Source organism: Argiope bruennichi, chromosome 3 (genome assembly GCF_947563725.1).
Source record: "Argiope bruennichi chromosome 3, qqArgBrue1.1, whole genome shotgun sequence".
NCBI classification, from domain to species: Eukaryota; Metazoa; Arthropoda; class Arachnida; order Araneae; family Araneidae; genus Argiope; species Argiope bruennichi.
In genome coordinates, this window is record NC_079153.1 from 112,510,245 (window position 1) to 112,535,892 (window position 25,648).

The 25,648-nt window shown below is 25.9% G+C and overlaps 1 protein-coding gene across 2 annotated transcripts in view; it reads left to right on the forward strand.

Moving 5' to 3' along the window:
• Positions 1 to 2,565: 2,565 nt before the first annotated feature.
• LOC129963733 (organic cation transporter protein-like) overlaps positions 2,566 to 25,648 on the forward strand; it is a 28,018-nt gene continuing 4,935 nt past the window's right edge. The window contains exons 1-8 of one of the 2 annotated variants that reach the window (XM_056078260.1): positions 2,566 to 2,826; positions 16,490 to 16,724; positions 18,303 to 18,406; positions 20,023 to 20,177; positions 20,940 to 21,108; positions 22,567 to 22,696; positions 24,011 to 24,117; positions 24,244 to 24,458. In XM_056078260.1, the coding sequence (XP_055934235.1) occupies positions 2,666 to 2,826; positions 16,490 to 16,724; positions 18,303 to 18,406; positions 20,023 to 20,177; positions 20,940 to 21,108; positions 22,567 to 22,696; positions 24,011 to 24,117; positions 24,244 to 24,458 (1,276 nt within the window). In that variant the 5' untranslated portion in view covers positions 2,566 to 2,665. Of the gene's footprint in view, positions 2,827 to 12,201; positions 12,744 to 16,489; positions 16,725 to 18,302; positions 18,407 to 20,022; positions 20,178 to 20,939; positions 21,109 to 22,566; positions 22,697 to 24,010; positions 24,118 to 24,243; positions 24,459 to 25,648 lie in introns of those variants that run through there. The other variant, XM_056078261.1, reaches the window with a different exon arrangement.

The following is a 25,648-nucleotide window of genomic DNA, read 5'->3' on the forward strand; positions in this document are numbered from 1 at the left end:
GCAAAAAATACCAAAGCTTGCCTATGTTATCTTCATTGTAAGCAATTGTCTTCATTGTACTGTAATATCATTTTTTTTTTCATTTTTACTCAGCTTACATTATGCACAATTATGAAACAGAATCCTTCTTTTGGTTTCAGCAGTGGAAGGAAATCACACAATTAAATAGTTCATGAAACAGTGAAAATGGTTTAAATTTAGGACAGCAATGCAATCTAATCTTAAAAATTGGGCAAAAAAAAAAAAACTGCTGCATTCTTTTTCAATTTTAAAAAATTCTGGAAAAATTTACATTTTTATCAAATTAGTATTATAAAAAAGATTTTTTTTTTAAATTTTAAATGATTTAAGTTGAAGTTAAGTTTTGTGAAGTAGCATATTCGGTAATTGCACTTGAAACATTCAGCTCAGTTGTTACTTATTAATATCTAATTAAAATTTCAAAAACTGCTCCGAAATGCACATTTACAAACATATATATAAGTCCTAAATTTGGTAGCTACATAATCAAACAATTTGAGTGTTTCAACACAAATACGCACATTGTTCTTTATTATTAGAAGCAATAATTTCTAAACTTACTTAATATCTTATTTTCAGATTCCATTAAAAAATGAAATAAAAGAGAAAGGTAAAATGTATTGCAATACTGCCATAAAATATGAAAAAAAATCTTCAAAACATTAGCTTTCAAAAATGAAAAAGAAGCATCGAGAATTTTTGACGACAATTAAACTGGTATGAATAGAAGACATTTTTTTTTTATTTTAAAGTAATGTAAAAATTATTTTTTGTATGATAAATCTTTGAAAGTCATGGCTCAAAAACCTAAACATTTCATTTAATTCTTACTTAATTAAAAAATTTTGAAAAATTCATCTGATTGCATAATTACTACATTCTCCAAAATTTATCTGTGCCAGAATCGTAAACCTTGGTGAAATGGTTCTTCCTACAGAGCGCCGACGTGAAGGATACAAATTCTGCCTTTTCTTCTTTTTCTCCTTTTTTTTTTTTTTTTTTTTTTTTTTTCTTTTCATTGTTAGGAATCAAAGTATAGAATTGCAAATTCAGCATATCACTTTCTGATAAAGAGCTGTAATAATTTGCATAACTTTGTAAAATCTACAGAGTGTTGAAGACAAATATAGTTGTATTTAGAAAAATTGTTTACTAAAAAATTACAACAAATTACCAATTATTTTTACACTATAACCCGCGTTTTTTTTATTTCATCGTTCATAATATTTCCTTGTAAGATGGTCACTTTATTTATTAATTAACCGCCTGCGGAAATTCTTAAATATCGGTTGTGTTTAATTGCAATTAAAAGATATTTTTTGATGTATCCATGACATTGTTTGATATTCTGAACGTTTGATATTCTATTCTGAAGAAAAATATTTTAGAATATATCGTGCCATTAAAAACATTATGTTTCAAGTATTGTATACCTTTGTAGACAGCCAAATATTCGAAAGAAAAAAAATTGGAAATATATACCTAGTTTTATATATTTTCCTTTCTATAATTGACTTTAATTTAGATGACGAACTTAAGAATTTTTAGCAGCAAAGACTTCTTTTACATCGACATTTCATTTCTACTGTTTTACCGCTGCTACTGGCACATTGTTCTTGATAATTTTCTTACATTAAATCTGAGTAAAAGTGCATCACCCCTAAAACTCAATCAAATATCGAACAAAGAGATATTCATTCCTAAGCTAACTCCACATATCAGAAAAATTGTTTAAATTTAAGAAGAAATTAAACTTCAGTAGTTATCATTTTGTAATACCGCTGCTTTCATCTCTCTCTAGAAATAATTTTGTATAAAAAGAAGCCACATTTCGTTCAAGGTATGGATGGTGTCTATCAAACTTATGTCTGAGTGTCAATGTGCTTTGCATTTCTATACTTTCGAATGTTCAGTTAACCCTTTTGCCATAACAGATTTATGGCAAAAGTATCGCTCCCTTGTTTGCAATTGTTTAAAGCTAAAACGAATTTAATTAAACAGAAGATTATCTATAGCCATTTTGTGCTTCAAATGCATTGTTATTATAATCAGCTAAGTAAAGTCCTTTTCCATTTAAATTCATAGTTTGCCTTACTTTGAATGAAACATCATGCACTCTGTGGATTCTCCTTTTGGGTATACGGAAAAACATTTTGCTTAAATTCAATGCACATGTGACATATAATTTATTATATATCCAACTGTTGGCTAATAACTTCTTTAAAAGTAATTCAGAAAAGCATTTTAAAATGAATAAATCAATAACTATTTATAATGTTTAGTAATCTAGATCATAAAAAGCATCGGAAGACATGAAACACAATGTTTTATATATATGTATTAATGGCGAGGTTTAAAACGTCAAATACACTTAATGAAACTTTTATTTTTCTGCAAGAATTATATTTATTCAATCAATTTGTTGAAAGATATATAATTAAGAAAATTCCTGGAACTTCGAAAGTAAGCGAATTTTGATGCATTTCCAGATTCATCATTTAACAGTTTTGTTTTGATTTAGCTGGGAACAGGGAATTTCCCGTTTCCACGGCGCTCTACCGGGTGTTTTGATTTGAAGTCATCAGCATTTTGTTCCCGGTGTAAAGCCGCTCAACGTGTGGTTTCAAATCACAAACATTGCAAGATGGATTTCGACCTAATTTTAGATTATCTTGGACATTTTGGAAAATTTCAATTTTATGTTATGTTATTAGCTGGCATAGCACAACTTTTTGGGGGCATGCATATACCTTCAAGCATTTTTCTGACTCCGATGGATAAAGTTAATGATTTTAATCCCATAAGGTAACATTTTTTCTGTTCATTTATTAATAAATTTGATTCAGTAATTGTTGAATTAATTTATATACATTCATATATTTTAAATTTAATCCATGTTTTTTTCACAGTTTTTAATGCAAAATATCCATACGAATTTAAATTTGTTTGTATACTTTAAAATTAATTAAACTAATTTGGCCATGTTTTCTGTCCTTGATCCGGAACTTAACTGAGTCAAAATTCACAATCTGAGAGAAGTAAGCTAAATACAAGGACTTCAAAACTATGGAGTTGAACAAAATAGTGGAAAATTAAAAATATAAAAAATTCAGGAACGGTAAAATGTATAGTTATATAAAAAAACCTTCAGAAATAGTAAAATGCTAAAAAGCATAAACAGTATTTATTGCTGTTGTATTTAGTATTTTTCTGTGAGGTTGCTTCATAAGTTATAACAAGATAACCATATAACTGCCTAATTTAAGTAAAGAATTTATGAATATTTTATTCCACTTATATTTACTTGGGTTTATTAATAAATGAAAAATGGTCCAATCATGAACATTTAATGAAGATGTGGATTAAAAAGTGAAATATTGGGGCTTATATGTAAACCTCTGCTTATTAATTTACTTTTCTGTTCTTTCAACCAAATTTAATATTTTATGTAGTTTCAAGCAAAATGGTCGTAAAAAATTTAAAGTCTCTGTATATAGTTCTTATTTTCTACAAAGTTACTTACAACTTTAATGAGCTTTAAATTGCTACATATAAAGGGAAGCTGAGAAACATGTGACATATAGAATAAAAAATTTAGAAAAATTAAGATTTCAAAGATATTTGAAACTTTTGCATTTTATGACAAAATTTAATTGTTACCTAAAGTTAATCCATGGATTGTGTTGAAAATAAAATATATGGAATTGTGAAAAAAAATCTTACCTTCTCCCCCCCCCCCACCTTTTTTTTTTTTTTTTTTTTTTTTTTTTTTTTTTTTTTTGCTTTAATAATAGTATGAAAAAATTTTCCTTTTTATTTAGATACTATATAAAATTTTTAGACTCTTGAAAATGTATGTTATGAAAATTGTTGCTAGAAACAATTTTATTTACAATATTAAAAATAATTGATAGGATAAGGTTCTAAAATAAAAATAATCAGCTACATTACTAGCTTTAAAAATAAGGAAATATTTTAAGCGAAGAAAAATAGCAAATGACTGCTAACAGATATGTATGGTTATTATTCATATTTCACAAGCCCTCATAATTTGCTTTTGTTGTTAAAAATTCTCATTTTCATCTCAAAAGCTTTCAGTGGCTCCATCTATAATTGCAAAACTTTTTCTCTCAGAAACATATAAAAAAGAAGGGAAAAAAATTAAATATTAAAGTATTAATGGCAAACAAGAAAATTTGTTTATATATATATATATATATATATATATATATATATATATATATTATAATGAAACTTATGACTTTGCCAATTGTGAATTTCTAGTATTGCAGATCTTCAGAAAAGTACTGAGAATATTTTCACAACCATAAAATTCATTTACACCACCTTACTCCAGCTTTGAGCTTTTACTACAATTTAGACTACATTATACATTTGTTGGTCATAAATAATGTGTTAATTGAAAAGAGGAGTATAAACAGAAGGTTAAGAAGGAAGTACAAGAATTAATTATAAATTACATATTATAATTTAGATGGGAACAAATTGTATACATGTTCTTTTTTATTTTATTATAAAAAATTTTACTTACTGGGTATTCCACTCCATATTTGTCTATGATCTCAAGATTCTAAAGGTGAAACTGAGAAGTATTTATGTTGTGTAATGCTTTTGTATAGTATAATGATAAATTTAATGTAATAACTGTCAGTAAAACATTTTTGTTTGAAAAATATTATTATAAAGTATTACATTTTTTTTATATTTAAAACTTTTTAAAGAATTAAAAGTTTTAAAATTGTTATTCAGGTTACATGATTGCAAATTATCAGTTTATGATTCAGTATATTGCATATTCAGCAGATATGATTTTGGTGTAACAATGATGATGAAATGTGGATGAAATATCCTCACATTTTAATTATTGAAATTTGTAGAATGTTGTCCACTTTCAAGTTGCATTGAAAGCAGGATGTTAATCAAATGAACTAAAGCCAATCTGGATTAAAGATATTGTTGCAGATTTAATGTTAATTATTGACCATTCCATATTAAGTTAAAAAGAAAGGAAGTTTATTTTAAAGTGCTACTGAAAACATTAAAAAAAAAATGTTAAAATTCAAAGATAATATCAGAAGGAATTGTTGAAATACCAAAATAAATGTTTTAAATATGTGTAATATTGTAACTTCATAATACCAGCTTCTGCAAAGTGGATGTAGTTGTCAATTTAAAAATATAAATTTTAATTTACTATATTTTTATTAATACTTAACCTATTTTTGATGTAATTTTACTTAATATAAAAGGTTTTTTTTAAAAAAAAAAAAAAAAAAACAGCAGGAGTTTGGTATTTGTATTTTAGCAAATAATTATAATGCATAAAAACAAAATATCTGATATCTTGCATTGTTTTTACATGCCTTCAGACTATCACTAGTACTTTTCAGACTTCTATTGTACAGTACTTCTTTGAAACTAATAATTAATATTATCTTATTAAAGGATTTCAAAATTTCAATATGACTTTTAACTTCATTCTTAATTCAAAATTAAGTTTCCTTAAAGCCACCATTTAAGTCATATGGTGTATATGATGTAAATGATATCTGTAATCATAAAACACATTAAATTTATTGCTGACATCATAAATATATACCATTTTTTTTGGGGGGGGAAGGTATTAAATACTTACCTCTAATTTTTGTAGTCTTTATTTTAAATGCAAATTGATGCTAATGTTTTTTTCTGCTCTGAAAGAACAAATTATAAAATAAAGGAAACTGGAAATTATAAAATAAAGAAACTGGAATAGAAGTGTAGCAAATAAGGGGAAGAGGCAGAGAGGGGAGGGAAGGGAGGTTGCAGAGGAATTAAAATGTTAGTTCATTTATATCACCTTTCAAAGCAGACTAATGAAGGAAGTAAAAAAAAAAATCTGTGACAATTTTACTTGCTAAGCCATCAATTTCAACTGATGAAGATGATGAAAAAGTCTTCAGGTGCCATGTCTTTATGAAGATGTAAACTGAATTTTCATTTCATAACTTTTAATAGTGAAAGAAAAATTAATGAACTTGATTAAATATTTGATAATACAATGAAAACAATTTGAATTTCATTGTAATAGTAAAACTAATATTGTAGATTTTTAAAAATAAAATTAGTATCATTGATATATATAATATATTCATTTCATCTTCCTTATAACCGTGGCAGGAAAATTTCACAAATTCATTTCCAATTAAAATTATAACTAATTTTTTTTTAAAATCAATCTGAAATGCACATATCCACTTTTTAAAATATATTTGTTCCATATCTGATAGCTCTAGGTCTGTGGAGCTCCAACTGACATGTATTCTCCATTTTTAGTGAAGATAATTATTTATTTCATGTTCTCAATCAATTTAGGATTTGGCACTTTTATAATTTGCCCGTTTCGCTGCTATGATTTTGTCCTGGAATTAAAATCTCAACTTCCTGACTAGTACTGTCAAATATTGACAGTATTTCAACTGTTCATATATCTCGTATTACTTCTGATTTAAAAAGGTTTCAATTTCCAGTGAGACTAGTTTTATCTATGACCATCAATAAGTCACTAGGTCAGAGTTTTGACAATATTTTCACATGGTCAGTTGCATATGGTATTATTCAGAATGAAATCTAGAGCTAATATTAGTATTCAGATTAAAGTAGGCAGCATTAAAAATATTGTTTTTCAAAGCTTTCAATTAGTAAAATTCAAGCAACAGAAAAATGAGTATTTTTAACAATTTTAATAAAGTTTTTATTTAATTTCTTTTAAAAATTTACAATTTTGTTTTAATTCATTATTCCTACCGAAAAAATTATACCCTAGTCAATAATAAAATAGCGAAATCAAAATGTTGAACTCAAGCTTTTACTGTTTTGGTTTCTAAGACTGGTTATAATAATAATGTATGAATGAATTCTTTCGATCATGAAAAAGTCTTATGACGTATTCTTCGTATTTAATCAGATTATTTGATGTTGATATTACGTCAATAGCGAGATGATCGAACTTACTCTCACTCAGTGCAATACTTGTCTGCATGTTTATTTCACGAAACGAAACTCAAACCCTTGTAAAGCTATTTACTAAAACATGTTTAGTAGTAATAAAATGAAAGGTTTTTGTTTGATTAAAACCGTTGGAAATGTTTTTCCGGCGAAGAATAATTTGATTTACACTGCCATATCATGGCAAATTTTACTGATATTTACTATGGCACTATTAAAAAAACTTCATCGCCACTTTTGAACATATAACTAATAAGCGAATTAAGTCTAAATATACAATCCCAGTTAATCGAGGCACCGGGGATGTTTCGGTTAATGTTTTTTTTTTCAATTAAGCTTTGAACATCTATTGTTATTTTGTATCCAATTACAGTATGTAAACCTGAAATGTTTTGAATATAAAGCGAATTCATTTTTTTTTTTTTTTGAAAGTTATACTAATGTTCTTTAAGCTGATATTACATTTTAAAGATTACAGTAAATGCTCAATATAAGTTATAATTTATAATATATTAATTGTTCCAAAAACTCGATAATCGTGATTATTTGTATGGAGTACGTGTTTTATGAATTCGGCATTTCAGATTCTCGGGTTTTGGTTTATTCCAGTTCAATTAACTCAGATTTTACTGTATAGAAGAAATTTTAGTTAAAACGTCGTGTATAATTTATTCATCAGTTTCCAGTAAATTCAATTTCGCATTCTTAAGTGCTATAGCTAAAATAACACATTTTATAAATTATTAATATGAAATAAACTTCATTGTTAAAGAATTAATGAATTTTTTAAATCAATTTTGAACTGGTTCTCTGATGAGTTTTAAAATTTTGTATACTTTTGTGTTCTCGAATGTAATACTTTTTTTTTTTTTTTTTTGTATTTTCAGATTTTAATTTTTAGTTAATTTAAGCGAATATTTGATTCCATACGAATGACGTAATCTGATAGTAAATTTGGGAAAAAAAAACTTCAAGATTTTATTTATTTATAATAATGAATTACAAATTGAAGACTAAAAAACTGTTTAATTAAAATTTAAAAAAAAATAATTTGATTTTTTAATTTAATTTTTAAAGAAATTTTTTAATTTAATCTGAAAAAAAATTATATTTTATTTTGCTTCTCTAATTACAGCTAATATTAAGAAAATTCTAAATGGAAGTTAATTCGAATTTTTGTCAGTTTTGCTTTAATGATGATGCTCAAAAATTAATGCCTTGAAAGACTAATATTTTTATTTTGACAATTAGAGGCTGAATAAACAGATTAATGGTTAAAGGCTTTGATGTGTTGAGGCATTAGTGGCAATGGTATAGCAATTGTTATATAAAATAGATGCCCAGGTGTTAGTCATAAGGGGTACTGTGAAAACAAAACACTAGTGTGTTTATATCGTTTATTTAAATAAAATACGATGAAAGGGCGAAAAAATATATCATTCCCTAGCAGCATATACCTTCGCTAAACCACCAATGATGACTAAGGTATTATCTTCTGAGAGCTGGCTACTTATTTTCGAGATGCTACTGCTTAAACACACGACGGATGCTCCGAGAGCGATCGCGATTTATTATTCGCCGAAACTGGTTTTCAATCGCCGAAATGAAGGACAAATACTTTCAATGTCATTGGAGAAAACTCTGAATGATACTAGAGTCAATTTTAAAAATAAGATATCGGTACACGAATCAAACCTAAGATAGCATAATTTTATAGTGTTTCAAAGTTTAAATCTCCACGTTCAATTTTTTTATCCTCTATTCAGAAACTTAATGTAATAATAGATTTTCAGTGATAACAATTTTATTTCCGTACATTTTTTCTACGAATTTTAATTACTTTAAAAAGTATTTTTAAATATGTTTTACAACAATATTTTTCATTGTTTAAGTTATTGGATTTAAAGTCACCCGTGTTATAGCGAATTGAATCATTGTGATGTAATTAAGAATAAATTTTAAGCATAAAATATAGATGAGTCAAGTTTAAAATATTATTGTGATGCGCTGTTTTGTATTAGATATTCGAGTCACCATCAAAATATAGCAGGTTAAATATTTCCACATTGAAAGTTTTCTAATTATTCAACTATTATTTTAATTTTTTTGTATAATGTTAAGTCATTTCAAAATAATTTCCTAAGTGCATAGCATCATAAAAAGTGCTTAAATTTGGAAATGATTTTTTAACACCTTAAAAATACTTAATTTCGAAAAAAGGTTATTAAAAAGTGCTTAATTTTGTCGAGAAATGTGAACAAAACTTTTTTTTTCACCACCACATGTTGAATTCGATAATTCGAATGCTTGTGCGTAAAGACTTGTTTACCGGATGTATCAAGAAAGAAAATGAACAAAAAGGAAGAATTCGGAGGACGAATCCAAGGTGAAATAGATCCAGGGATTTGAATGCATATTAAGATAATGCTTAATAAGTCTATTTTTTTTCCCCTCTCCTTTCTACAACAATGTGCATTGCCGTTTATTGAAATACTGAAATAGTTATTTGAAAGGAGGCAGTGTGAAATGCGTACATTGCTAAACTTATTGCGATTCGAAAAACATTCGAACTTCAAATTTTAGTGTTTTAGATGTTGAAGAATTTATTTCAGTCATGTCTAGTAAGTATATGTTTTTAACTTTTCATATGTTGTGAAAGTAAAATATGCAGATCGGTCTGATCAACAGAAAATAAGAAGATAGCAGAATGAATTCAATGAGCCAGAGATACATCGAAAATGGGAGAAGTTGCTCTAGAAAGCACTTACAAGTGATACTCTTTATAGTACTGTAGCGGATTGGAATGAGCGAGGATAGAACGTGGGACCCTATGGTTCGCAGCCGAGTAACATGACCACACTACAAAAGCAATTGCTCGGGTAGCGTGGCTTATAAGCTTTCACCACAGTGCATTACACATTCGATTGCCATTCTTGTTAATATGTCGTTTCGAAGCAATCAACATATTAAAGGGATTTTACTGTACTATATTGAATTATAGTTAAGTGCGGTATGTAATTATGCTAGTCGATCACGTAATGTTTAGTATGATGAAATTTTAACTATAAGCCTTAAATTTTCAATGATTGTAATTTCTTTCGCAGTTTTTTTTTTAATGGCACTATCCTATTAAAAATTATTTGTTAGTCCAATCTGGCTACATTTTAATTTTTACTAAGAGAAGAAAAACTGCTGAATCTGGTATTTAAAATTTTTGTAGGGAAAAAAAAAAAATCTTTTTTTTTTTTAGGGTTCAGATTCTAACATTTTATTACAATTTTTACTTTTTCTTTTATAATTCTTTTATAATTTATTCTTTTTCCCAATAAAATCTCCCTTTACAATAAAGGTTTGTCCTGATTGACAACGCTCAGCATAACCCACTGAAATGAGTAGCATGAAATTCGGAATGTTATTTTTCGGATATTATTAGAGACCTACAAAGAACGAACTTTTGAAAATCTAATTAGCTTAATTAAAACATAAAAACAGAATTTTAATGTATTTTCTTCATAACATCAACACATAATTATTAAATTATTTTTACACTGTTTTTAAGATTTGAAAAAATTGCTTTTGAATGGTACCAATTTTGTTTCTACGAAAACATTTTTTCGCCCTTTAGTTTTATTAATTTTTGAAAAATCAGTTTTGAACACAATTTTTAGCAATGATTTTTATTATAATGAGCTTCAAAACAATATCATAGCTTCTTCAAATCATTGTCACGTTTTTTTACCGCTATTAAAAACGTGATAAAAAAAATGCTTTCTTTGCTTTAATTAAACTGCAAAAAAAAAAAAAAAAAAAAATTAAAACAACTATTTGAATAAGATTTTTCTTTTGATGAATTTTTTTCAATTTTGAGACAGTGCGATAGTCTACAGATAATGAAATAGTGAGACAGTCTCGTACTGGTTTCAAAAAATGTTTTTGAAAAAAAAGAAAGAAAGAAATGCTTTAACTAGCATTTTTTATTTATTTATTTATTTACATTTTGCTCCTAACTACGGAGCTGCCTTTTTTTTTTTTTTTTCCAACTTTATGAATTTGTTTCTGTTATTTAAGAAAATTTAGCCTTAGTAAAGCATTTAAATTTCTTCATAAAATATCTAATCATGCTTTTCTGTAATTTTGTAAAGTTAGTTTATTTATATTGATTAAAAAATAGCTTTTTATTAAATTTTTGGAATATTAAACATTTAAAAAAGGCATTTATTTAACTTCTAAAGTAAGAAATGATAAGACATTTGTTTTTATAGTCTCATTTTTCTGAACGTTGTTATTTTTTTCTATTAAAAATAACCTAGAAAATTCATTTAGAACACGGCAGTGTTCTATCATCAATTTCAGAGAGTTTTGTTAGCCTTGTGATTGTAGCCATTCCGGAATGCTTTAGTTCTTAATTTTATAAGACTGCGAATAAAATAACTAAATATAGCGAGTAAGTGCAGGGGGAAATTTACACTTTTCCATTCCAGCCATATCGAATCTTATTTGTTGTTGCATATATAAAAATCTAATACAAAACTTTTGTTCATGATGTGCTTCTACATCACTATCGGCATTTTCAGAAATGATGTATTTATCCGAATAAACTGGTGACTTTTTAATTTTAAGAAATATTGAAAAAGATCCCAGATCTTTATTGTTAATCTTATAAAAGTTGATTTAATAATCAAACTATTAATACCTTTTTTTTTTTTTTTGTCAAAACCAAAAAGGCATAATTTGATTTACAATAGAAGACGTTGTGCAAATACGGACATTAAGATTTAAAGAATACATATTTAAAAATTTTAATAAAAACAATGCATTATTATAAAACAGGGAACATCCTATTCTTAGAAAATACGTAACTTTACGTATGCCTACATACTATATGAAGTTGCTTCATTTTTTGTCTAAAAAAGGCTTTAAAGTACTTAATATTTGCAGCAATTTCTCTTTACGCAACCTATTTTATTTTACAAATGTACTCAGTTTTCTTGACTCAATTGCTGTTTTTATAACTAAACAACAGGTGCGAAATTGCATTCATTCATCATTTGTCTAGTCCCGATTGTGAAACGCTCCCTCTTGGAAGTTCAAATTGTTGCTCTCTGGCGCCATCTAGTGGAGATAAATTAATTTTGTATCGCAGCATCATTGATGTACTACTTTTTAAAGAAAAATAGCTCAGTTGAGAAAGAAAGTTTGAAAATGAATTATTTCAGTATTGAAATTAAATATGTGTTGAATTAATATAATTAATCGATAACTGCTGTTCAATTTTTATTATTAATGCTTTCAGAGGTGCGAAAATCGTAATTACATATGCAGGAAAATCCACAGAATCGTTGTCACATTAGATATTTTTTGTCCATATCTAGGACGTCACTAACAATCACAACGATTACGTGACAATTATCTCGATGTAATCTTATTTAACGTTTTGTAATTTTTCATTTTTTTACTAGTACTCAATTGTGTTTTTTTTTTGTTCGGTTTAATATAGTTCTGAATGCTATCTGATGAACTCAAAATAGTTTTATGTAAAAGAATTAAATTTCAAAACATAATCCGTAAATTATGGATTTTACTAAAATTCTTGAACATTTAGGACATTTTGGATTTTTTCAAGCATTTGTGTATATTTTAGCATGTATTGTACAGCTTTTCGTTGGCTCACATATGTTGGCTAATGTATTCCTCATGGGGGAACCGAAACACAGGTAAATTTTCATCGTAATTATTATGCTTTAACTTACTCGCGTTTTCCTTTGATTCAATTTTGTGTTAAAAACTGAGAGTAAAATCGTTAATTTTCAGTGCATATAAATATATTCATTTATTGATATAGTATAGTATTTATTGATATTATATTTTAAATCGTAAAATTTACTTAATGAAATTTGGGGGTGGCCCCAAAATTTTTATTATCGCGCGCTAACTTTTTATCGCTGTAGCGTGCGCTTTTCTTTTAGTATTTACGGAAATCTACTTTCTTGTGTTTACTATTTTCAGCTGAGATTAGAATTGTAATCCATATCATGATTATGAGTAAAAAAAGTTTTTGTAAACATTAAAAAAATCTATTTCCATACATTTTTTAAATACAAAAAAAAATCTAATATTGGTACACTTTGATAAGTAAAAGATAAAAAAAAATGTTTATCATTTTTTAAATATTTACTAGAAACTATTAAAAAAATGGGAAAATTTATTTATAAATCTTTTTTTTCCCCTAGACTATTGTAATATATTCTTAAATTTCTCCTTTCTTTATAAACCATTTTTCAAAGTAGTTTAATATTGTTAAATAATAAATATCTATTAAATTACCAACTTTTTGCTGCTGTCAATTCAAACTATATATTTCAATTCAGTTTTATGCATAATATAAGGTAATTTTATAGATGATATTTGTGTGAATGGCTAAAACTAATAAGCACCCTTCAAAATCCCCTGATTGATTTTTCAATATTTTTTTTATTTTTAATCTTGATGTAATATAAATTTTAAGTTATCTGAATCTTAATAATTTTATTTCATGGATCAAAAGATATAACCTTCTTGAATAACAAAAACAATCTTTAATTTCTCAGTATTTATATATTATATACATATCGGATAGTAGTTTTGATGGCTTAAGAGGGAAATCCTGTTAAGTTCCTGCCTGTGTTGTTATATAAATTTGACCTTCAAATCATTTATTGCATTTAAGAAAGGAGAAAAAGACTTATATTGTTTTATATTATAATTATTAAATTATGCAGAATATTGAAATTTTCTCATATGTTTTCCAGTTACAATATTTATTGCAAAATAAGGTAAAAATTATAATGCAAATTACTTTTTTAAATAACATTGTCAGAAAGAATTCCTAATTGTTCAATTTTTTTTTCTTATATATATATTTCAAAATGAATTATATCTAAAAAATTGGATCTATTATGGTTTTTTTATATAAATGAAATATTTTGAACCATCATCTCTTGCTTTTTTTTAATAAATTATCTTCCTTGTTATGTTTATTTGAATAGAAATTCTTATGATTAAAATTTCTGATTTATAAATTTTTTTAAACTTATTTTAACATTTTCTACTTTTTCTAGAGTATGAAAATTTTTTATTTTTTATTAAAAATATTTCATTTGTAATCAACTTTATCAATATTCTGATTTGCTAAAGTTAGAATTATTATCTTTGAAAATAATGTTTGAAATCGTGTGATTCTCTCCTTTATCATAATTGGGTCATTTGTGATAAAGGAGAGAACTGTTACATTATGTTTTCATTCATCTTGTTTTATGCAAAAAGGCTGTTTCCATAATTTGTATCAAATTTAACCAAATTCTACAGAATAAATTAAGAGATCATAGAATGAAAAAGGCACTGGTTTATGAAAAGATCATTTCTGATTATTAATATTCACAGGTTCTCACTTTTTGTTAAGTTAAAACTTATTCTTACAAATGCTGGGTTTTTTCCCCCCTCATTTTAAACTGTTTGCTTTCTCTATTATAAATAAATAAATTATTTAATCTATACTGATGCTTTAATATGTTATGAATTGAATGATGACTTTTTAGAAAATTATTCAATTCTATGCATCAAATTATTAAAACTGTTAAGTTGTATATAACATGTTTATATTAAATTAATCCTTTCCTCTATCATAAAAAATAGGGCTTGCATGAAGTAAGTAAGATTCAGAATTTGTTTACTGCTAAGCTTAAGTTAAGCACTGCAAAGACATCTGCGAAAGCATTAGTGTCTCTTTTAATCCTTGAGTTGAAAGATGTTTCAGAGTGAAAGTGACAGAAGATTCCAATATTAAACTGTGGGACAATCTGATTCCACCTATATCTCATTGCTATGTTTTAGCAATCTTTGTTGATTATTCACGCTTCTGAAAGTCAGTTTACAGTATTCATATCCAGTCTGGCATATTTTTAGGTTAGTTTCAATAATGTGCTACTTACTTTTTAATCATAATAGTTGAGTTTGTGTCACATTGTATAATTTATCCTTTTTATTTCACTGATTTTTTTGTTTATTAAAAAAAAGCTTCACTTTATATTCATTTTGGAATATGGAAACATGTACTGCATAACTCGGTCAGGGTGCAAGTTATTATGGCTTAACTTTATATTGTCATTGATTAAAGATATGATATAATTATGTATGTCTTTTGAATTCTATTCAATTATAATAGTAATCTTATGAGTTTAAGGATTGAATAGTTACATGGAATATCTTTTTATATTTCGTTTTTAGTAAAGCAGAGGTGATTAAATGTTTGGTTGAATAAAAAAATTAATTTAATCCTATTTCTTTATAAAATTTTCCTTGTTTCATAATGTTCAAATTGCTTGTATTACTTTTTGAAAGATAATCTTATATATATATATATATATATATAAAGGTACTAAAATATGTAACTTGATGAAACAAATTAATTGCTATCACATATAAAGAAATAAGCTCTATATTTCAAATTCTTATTTATCTAATGAGAAAAAAATATGTTTAAGAAAATATTTATGATTTAAATATTATTTTTTTATATAAATAAAGAGTTGTTGTGACAGTAGTGGTTTTTTTAACTGTGGCAAAGTACTTATATATATAAATATCATTTCTCAAAAAAGGTAAGGTGTTGTTTAACTGGTTATAATTATTACAAACAATTTTTGAACTATTATTGAGTTCATAAAATTTACATACAAATCATTCCAATTTCTGAAAATAGCTATCTATGCTGCGTAGATCCCGAGTTCAAATTATATAAGCATTTAAAGCTATTTCTTCTTATAGCATGGTAATGCACTATAGAGTATTATTACTGATACTAAGCATTTTCTTTGCATAAAAGCAGTGTTCTTTTTTTTTTTTTTTCTTTTTTTTCTTTCTAATTCTAATTTTAAGTTATGTTGCAATGTTGCATATTAAATTTTTTTCCTTCTCTATTACAAATCAAGTGATCTCCCCACCACCACTACCGATGTGAATTTTTTTTATATGTCATAAATATCTAAACTCGGTGATAAGTAATAAATCAAGTTAGCAGAATTCAGAAAACTACAGGCAAATGGTGAATGATGCAACACTTTTTCTACTTGAAATTGGAGCAATTAAAAAATGTCTATAAAATTAAAGAATTTTGGTTTTAAATATAAATTTTTTTGTGGGATGTTACTATTAGTGTTCAAAATGAATTCATTCCTACTATATAAATTACACTTGGATTATATTCAACATTAATTAATTGAATATAATGATAGCAGCATGAATTTTTTCCTGTACTATTCAATTTAAGTTATTCACATTTATAATCTTCTCTGGAATTACAAGTATTTTGATTTTTTTAATTAATGGTGTTTTTTTGCAAACTTTTCACTCGCATTTTGAATTGTAAAGAAAAATATTTTAACAGAAATATCTTGTACTAATAAGATTGATTTAATTTTTATAGGTGCTATGTGCCTCATTGTGATAATAATCAAACTCAATACCTGGAAAATTTTGTTCAGTTTGCTATTCCTAACATCACAGATGAACAGGGTTCATCCCCTAATCCCTGTGAGCGTTATGAAATTATTACAGGAGAGGACTATTGTGGACCGCATGCATTCAATGTTAATAAAACTGTTTCATGTGATCAGTTTGTTTGGGACCATTCAGAATATGAAAATACTGCTTTGTCAGAAGTACGGTTTTCACCTTTTTTCTAAAGTTCTTTTTGCATGAATATTGTACTTCTATTACTTATACGTAATTGAGCTGATTCACTCCCGAAAATCCCCACCCCCTCTTTTTAATTTGGTCTTTTTCTTATCAAAAATTTTACTTTTTTTTTTAAAGCTTTTCTATGAGATTGAAATGAATATTTGTCATCAAATCCATCAATTTTAGGTTTTAATTAGAGCTGTGAACTCTTAATAATTTCAGAAACAATAAGAAGTACTAATTAAATGATAATATCATGAAGTTTCGTTTTTATGTACTGTTTTGCTAATGTCTATTAAAAATAACATTAATGTAAATTATCACTATATTTTTTGATGAAATAAAATCTAAAGGTTTCATATTTCAAATCATGATGAAATATATGTATAGTATAGTCAGTTATTCTAATATATAATCATCCACTGCTATTTGTAGTACTGTACAGAGTTAAAAACATCCCCACTCTTTTAGTCTGCCTCATTATCAGATGTGAAATTTCTACTTCTGTTTTGGCATCTAACTTCCAAGATAGGGTTTAATTGTTTTAATGTTTAAATTGGAGGATTTGATGTGCAAATAAAACGAGCCCAATAATCATAAAAAATAGCTAAAGTCAATGAGTTGAGTTTCTGCAGTTTTTATTACTTCATATTTATTTTGAGTCATTATATTCTCCTTTAAAAGATAGCACACATTAATGAAGATTTTAGTGCCACCCTCAAATTTCATTAAGTAAATTTAATGATTCAAATTTAAATGCTGTTGTTAAAATTTTCTTCTTTTTTTTTTTTTTTTTTTTACTTTGTATTCAGCATTACTTTTTGTTAGTGGGTCATTACATATTTCAATCTGATATTTATGATTGGTTTTGATTTGAGTTCACGTAAACATTACTGATAGAATAGATCCCATTATAAGGTAACATTAATATATCTATATTTTTATTTTTCTTAAGTGCTCTGCTAATGTGCATGATATTTTCTATTGCAACTTCTGTGATAAATAGCCATTATAGAAAAGCACCATTTATTATTAATAACCAGTAAATAAGAAAAATTGGTTTATATTTATTATTATTAACAATAGCTGATAAATTACAATAACTATTACTCCCCCTCCCCCCCACACACACAATCACACTCACATAGTTGAAAATAAAATAATAAAAATGAGTAAATAACTAAAGATAGGTTAAAAATTATAAATGCTTCATCAGCTGGCTAGATATTCAGTCATATTTTTTTTATTGTGCATTTCCCATAGATTTCAGCTAAAATTTAAAATTGATTGAAAATAGATAAAGAAGAAAACGACAAATTATATTGTAATTTAAATATTTCACTTTTAAACCCTCTTGTAATTTTAAGTTTTTACTATTTTCTGAAATCAGAAGTTTAAATCAGTTTTGTGATAAATATTTGTAATGAAAGGTTCTTTTTGTGATGCTATTAAAACTTTTTTTTCCCCTCAATTTTTTTGAAGAAAGAATTTTTTAAATGTATTCTTTCATATTTTTACTTTTTATTTTTATTCTCTCTATATATAATATATTATTTTAGTTTAATATAGTTTGTAAGAAAAGTTGGAATGGAGCTGCTTCAAGCTCAGTTTTTATGTTTGGTGTTCTCTTTGGATCTGCAAGTTTTGGAACATTTGCAGATAAGTAAGTTAATATCATTATTATTATTTTTTTCGTGATTTTGTATTATGTGTCTATATGATGTACGATTTTATTTGTAATTAAAGCTCAATTTCAGTTAAAAATGACTTTTTAAATATAATATTTGCTTGGAATTATATCTGATTTTCAATCCCACGCTGCTCATAGAATTATTTTGTGAAATATAAATGTCAAATTTCATTAGTAATTGAGGTAATTTTATCATTCATTACTTAGACTGAAATATCTTTTAAGTGAATATGCAGGCTTTCATGAAAATTATTTCGAGACCACTGTAACTGTCCAGATACAATAAAAGGCATTTTATTTTATGTGTTAAATTGTTTTGAGAAAAAAACCATCACAAATTATAATCATAAATTGTAGGGAGAATTTTTTTCTCATAATTTGAACAAGACTAATTGAAATAAAAGTACATTTATTATATAACATAATTGGTAGCTTATAAATAATAAAATTTCAAAAATAATTTCTTATAGAATCTGAGCTGTATGTGAATCTTAAGAAGTACAATGTTTTATTTTCCAGATTTTGCACTTCCAGTTGAATTTGATAGTTTATTCACTAATTAAAGGCCTAAAACACTTTAAATGAGTGTTATCTTTTTGAAAAAAAAGAATTAACTTATTCTTTTATTAATCGAACGAATTTTTGTACTAGATCTTAATTTAATCAGTTGGCTATGAAAAATAATAAAGCAGACTCTAAATTTTATTTTGTGATAAATCTTGCTATATAATTTTTGAAGATCAGTGTTTTCCTCTAGAAAAGAAGTAGGCAACTTGATTTCAACTTATTTTAAGAGCATAAATGAAATTTATCATAAAATATCTTCAAATATGATTGAAATCACAATTGTGACTCATTCATACATTTTCTGATTTTTAAAAACAGATATTTGAGTTTTATCCAAGAAAAATACGAATTTTCAATTTTTGATTAATAATGAAACATTTCCAAAAGTGAATTTATTATACACCAGTGATTAAAATTAAGTGAAATTTCAGTCTTGCTAAACTATCTCCTGAATTACTAGACATAAATTATGATGAATGAAGTTGAAATATGGTATAATCACAGATTTATATAATACAAAAATAATTGTATAAAAGTTATGATATATATATTTGTTATCTAATGTTCATATCTGAGATTCGACATTACAAGAAGATCTTTAGGGGTTTTAACCAGAAATCTTGTTAGGCAGTTCATCTGATGAGTAGCCTCATCTTCCAATAATTCATTAGTCAGAGGAATTCTACTTGAACAAACATTGTTGGCCATTAAAGTAAAATGAGTACCAATTGCACATTAAGGGGTAAAAAAAGTTTCAAAATTTCCTGCTTTACAGGTGTTAAAAACTTTTATCAAAAGCATAGAGATCTGTACACCCATCTAACATCAACTGCTCAGATCATCAGATTTCTGTTAATATGTTGGTCTTCTCTTGATTCAAAGTATTAAAATAAATCTGTTCTAAAAGTGGAGTTGGCATGTCTTTGTGTATGGGGGGGGGGTCTAAATGTGAGTAATTTAATTAAAAATATTATCAAAAGTATTTCAATTTGAAAATATTAAACATTTCTTCCTTGTTTCAGATTTGGACGAAAAAATGTTATGATGTCAGCTTCTTTAGTAATGCTGATTTCATCCATTGGAACAGCCTTTGCACCAAGTTTTGGAATCTTTTCTTTTCTTCGTTTCATAACTGCTGCTGCTGTTAGTGGTCTTTTTCAAACTGGATACATATTAGGTTGGTAATAATTTAAAGAGCAGTTATCTTATTATTTTTAAATATTCACAGTTTTAAAATATTTCCTGTTTAATTACTTTACTGTTTGCATATTTTACTCAAATATAAATACAAATGTAGAATGTCATTTACTTTCTGATATAATAGGTATGAAAACATTTTCTTGTGTAACAACTTTTGCCGACTTTTTTGTGAAAGGCTGATACACTTAACGATTTTATCTGCATTTTTTTTTTTTTTTTTTTGTTATCATGTTATGAAAAAATTAATTTCTAATTTCTGAACTGTTACTGATTATAACTTAGTTTCCTTAGAAATTTATTAATATAATTAAATTATTTTACTTGTTTCCTTCCTTTTTAAAACTGATTTAAGCATGCAATTTCATTAAGTGCTTGATTAAATTACTTTTAATAAAATTTCAAAATATTTGTATCAAATATTAATCAAACTTTATTCTCATTGAATATGAAGTGGATGTGTGTAATTATTAAAATTGCTGCTAAAATTCTTTGTCAATGTAATTAGTGACAGTGCTATCTTAATTCTAATCCAAAATTTTGGTGTTTTTAAAAATTGTTGCCATTTATTTTTGACAATTTTGGAAAGGGGCCTTTTTGTTCCACCTTATTTTTTTATTTAATCAAAGTTTGTTCCCCTACAGTTGTGACTTAAAAGTAATAATGTTTTATTGAACTGTAAATATATTAGTGTAATTTAAAATTAAAATACTGATAGTTTTTTTTATTATTATTATTTTAGCTGTTGAATACATAGGTACATCAAAACGTCTTATCTGTGCAAATATCATGCAAATTGTATTTGCAATAGGTGAACTAATTTTAAGTCTTGTTGCTTATTTTGTAAGAAAATGGAGATATTTAGAGCTAGCAATTTCAATTCCAGCTGCGATTTTGCTTGTTTATTATTGGTAAGATTTTTCTCATTTTTATATTATAATTTATTTTTGTTTTTATTTTCAAATTTTGATCTATGAATGAATACTAAATACCAGCCAACATATTTCTATAATATTCCAGTTAAAAAGCTATCAAATTCATTTGCTTACTTAAGTAATATACATCCAGAGATGCAGAAATCTTTAAATGTAATTTTTTTAAACCATGACATTAAAAGGAAAACTTGCTCATTTATGTTTCCAAATTGAATGTTGAAAATTTGTGGATATTCTCTAATAACACATCATACCAAAATTTAGAAGCAAATCAAAAAAAACTCCTTCATATCCTACTTTTTTTTTTTTAAATATATCTAAATTGAGGCTGTTAAACTAATAAGCACATGCAATTCACAATAATTGTATTTATGACCCAGGAAATATTCCAATTTCATTTTTGAGATTTTTAATTATACATAATTATTAGCAATACACCACCACTCATTACTGGCCATTTCACATCAATATAAGTTAAAGCATTCAAATGTAAAATCTTTGGAAAAAATGTTTGAAAAATGATGTCATGGCTTTTCTGAAATGCGAATGGAATAACCCTAATTAGTCTATTCTGGACATAAAATGAAGAAATGAATCAGGTTTTAATAATCAGATGAATAATTAGGTCTCCCTCCCCCTTCTTTTGTTTTCAATCCAGTATTGTTGTACGATTTAATCTTCCTAGTTTGTATAGTAAAAACTTAACATGTATTTAACTTTTATTCTTTACGAAAAAGATTAAGACATTACAAAAGTGCATGATTAAGTTAAATCATTGAAATGTTGGCTAGTGCTTTGGGAAGACCTGTAGGTTTCTTTTGAAAAATGAAGGTTAACATACAATTTCTGACATGCAACACAAACAAATCTAATAAAAATTGCATTGTATTAAAGATATACGGAACATTTTTAAATTTTGGAACTGAATATAAATAAGGCTTAAAGGTTTTAAATCCTGGGAAGAAACGTTTTTTTGTTATTATTTATTATTACTCCATAAATATCAAAGTATTATCTAACCATGTGCAAATTAAAGCTAATTGAAATTATCTAAATAGCTAAGAGCTTAGCTATTCAGATCGGAAGACAAAATTCAGTAAATATTTGAATTTTGCAATTTTACAAATATTACAAATGTATACCATCCAGGTTTGAAAACACTCAAAGATTTAAGTATGAAATCATATATAATATATTTGGCAGCACTTATTTGTGGTATTATCTCTTAGGTTATTGATGCTATTGCATATTTGGAAATATTTATCAAAATTATCAGTTGATTTTCTTCACCTATAAAAAAAAATGTCTCCTTGTATATCCAGTATTACTGACATTCAAATATTTTTCCAATTTACATAAATTTGAATTTGACCCCTTTAGCATACTCTATATGCGATATTGTTTATTCATTCTTGATCTAATTAATATTAATAGGTTGTTACCCGAGTCTGTAAGATGGCTGATTTCAAAAGGTAAACACAGTAAGGCTAAAAAGACTGTATTAAAAGCTGCAAAATGGAACAATGCTACCATTCCTGAACATTTATTGAGAGCGGCTGAATATGTAAGTTTTTCTGTTTCCTCTGATATTATTTTAAGGCTAGAAATCTGTATTGAACTCATATATTAAGAAAGGGTTTTGTATTATCACTTAGTTTTAAAAGCATAACTTTTTTGGTATATTTCAAATAAAATGTACACATTTTAATGGTTAATTATTCAATAAACTTTTGTTAATAATTTTTAATTTTTTCACCATTTAAAAATTTGTATCTACAATCAGAAAAACTGAAATAATATTAAAGTATTAAATAATAATACATTTTAATTATTGCAGTAATAACTTCGGCTTATCATGATTTATTTTGTAAGACAGTGAGTAAATTTATTTGTGATTGTGTGTTGCCTACTCCCTTCACGTACACTATATTTTTGTAAAAGAAAAAAATAGTGTTCTTTTTATTAATTTTGTCTTAAAAAATAATGATTGTGATCTATACTCTTTTTTTCATGCACTTATCTCCATCCAATTTTTTTTAAAAATGTCTCTGTAAATTCTACACAATTTTTAGCTCAAGATAGGTAACCTCCATTATTCAGAACTTCTCTTTCTTATGAATTGAATTTTAATAAATAAAAACAAACTCTATATCAATTTCTTTATTTCATTTTATTATTTGAACTGTTGAAAATGTTAAACATATTAGACAAAACTTCTATCAACTTTTTGATTTATGAATTCATTTTAATTGCAAAAATATTTCATGATAGCATCTGTGATTAAAAAATTCTTTTATGTACACAAATTATTATTAGGAAAATTAAAATTAAGTATCTATGAACAAAAAGAATCCAATTTATTTATGGGGAAAATAGTAATGAAATTTTTCAAGTTAAAACAGTTGTTTGAAATAATTTGACTTAAAAATATTGAAGAAGAATATGAAAGACAATGCAGTTATTTATATAAAGGATGTTAAAAATAAAATACATCTGTGCTCATTCTATACTTACCATGACACAAAATATTAAAAAACATTGCACTGATTTTTAATAGTAGAATTGAATATTATTGTGGAAGTAATGAAAAATAACTTTTTTTATAATTTTATACATTTACATGGTTATTAATTGCTAGTTTTATTGACTTTATAATGTCTTTAGTTCTTTTTCAATGCGGTTTTTACATGTTAAACAAATAAAAAAATTTATGAAATGTGTTGAATAATCATATTCACTATAGTTTTGCGTAACTATTATTCTGTTTTTTAAATCGTGAACAAAAATTCAGTATTTTTTTTTAATTATTATTATTAAAGTTTATTGCATTATGCATCTATATATATTTCATTGCTTTATTTCTTACTATTTTTTCTAGACAAATATAGATCCAGAAATGGATCAACGTCAGCAATCTGCAGGTCCTTTAAGTTTAGTCAGAACACCTCAAATACGAAAATGGAGCTTAAATATATTTTTTAATTGGTAATTTTATTCATTTATTTTGTATTTAGGTAGTACTGAATTATTTAATTTATACTTGTTTTAAAACTGTCATTAATCTTAAAAAAAATAAGTTTTTATAGAAAATTTCATTTATTTTTCTTTTAGGATTGTCAATGCCATGGTTTACTATGGTCTGTCTTTGAGTACTGGACACTTGAGTGGAAATGTTTATGGAAATTTTGCCATATTAGCTGCTGTTGAAATACCAGCTGTTCTACTAGCAACTTGGGCCTTATATTATTGTGGAAGAAGATATGTATTATGTGCAGTAATGGTTTTTGGGGGCCTTTCATGTGGAGCAACTGTTTTTGTTCCTCAATGTAAGATTATGTGAATAATTACATCAGGATATGTAGTTATCATTACTTCTACTATGGTGTGTATGTTGGCACTCTTCAAACCAGACCATAATTTTTAAAAATAAGTTAGATGTTGATGCTTTCTCACAATTTTTGAAAATATTCCCACAAAAATAGTTTTTGCACTGTTTTAAAGACCAAAAAAATTATCTTTACAATGATGCAATTTAGTTGCTGTGAAATTCTTTAGTCTAGATTTAATTCATTTTAAATGTATATTTAAGTATACTTTAAGGAAGTTATACTTTATATTTAAATTAAGGTATGAAATCAAAATCGTTTTCGTTATTCTATCAAATATTTGATCATGGGATTTTCTTCCATTGTTAAAAACTAAAGAAGGGATCCTGTTTAATATCTCTGTATAATTTATAGGATGAAAAAAATGAAGTTTATAATACTACTGAATTTGGAGATGAACCAAACATTCATGTACACAATGCAAATATCATATATAAGGCAGTTAAAGTAGCTTGGCTATTGCCTTATAATTTGGCAGAATCATGGGCATTTAAACAATTTAAGTTGAAAAAATATAATCAATATCTCCATTGATTTAATTGGATGCTAATGGCAACTAATATGTATAATAATCATATATCCAGCAAGTTGAATGATAATAGCTACTTTTTAAAAAGAATTCTTTTTTATCATATGCATAATATATATTTGGCAATATGATAAATTCATCAACATGATGTTTTATTTAAACAATTTAACTGAAATTAAATATAACAAATGCCTCCAATAGATCACAAAGGGCAACTAATGTAAACTAATTCCTCCAAAATATGTACAAAATCATAATTGTATCAATTTTGCATTGCCAAATACTGGTTATGTAGGGTAAATTTGCTATACTTGGTGAATTTGTCAAGCATTTTCTTATCTGTCTTGTTAATAAAAATTCAACACATTTAAAGCATACCTTATGCCTAGTTAGAGGGAAAATACTGATAAAGTTAATTTATATAAATTATTGAAATTGCATCTGAAAAATGTTAAAGTAACTATCATGGATCTAAATCATTATTTCAGAAATACATTGAGTATTAATTAAAATTTATTAGTTATTTTTCTTGTCTTCATTTTCTAAAGTCAAAAATCATTTTTAGAATTGATCATTTTTGTGAACTTTGTTTGGATCTTTT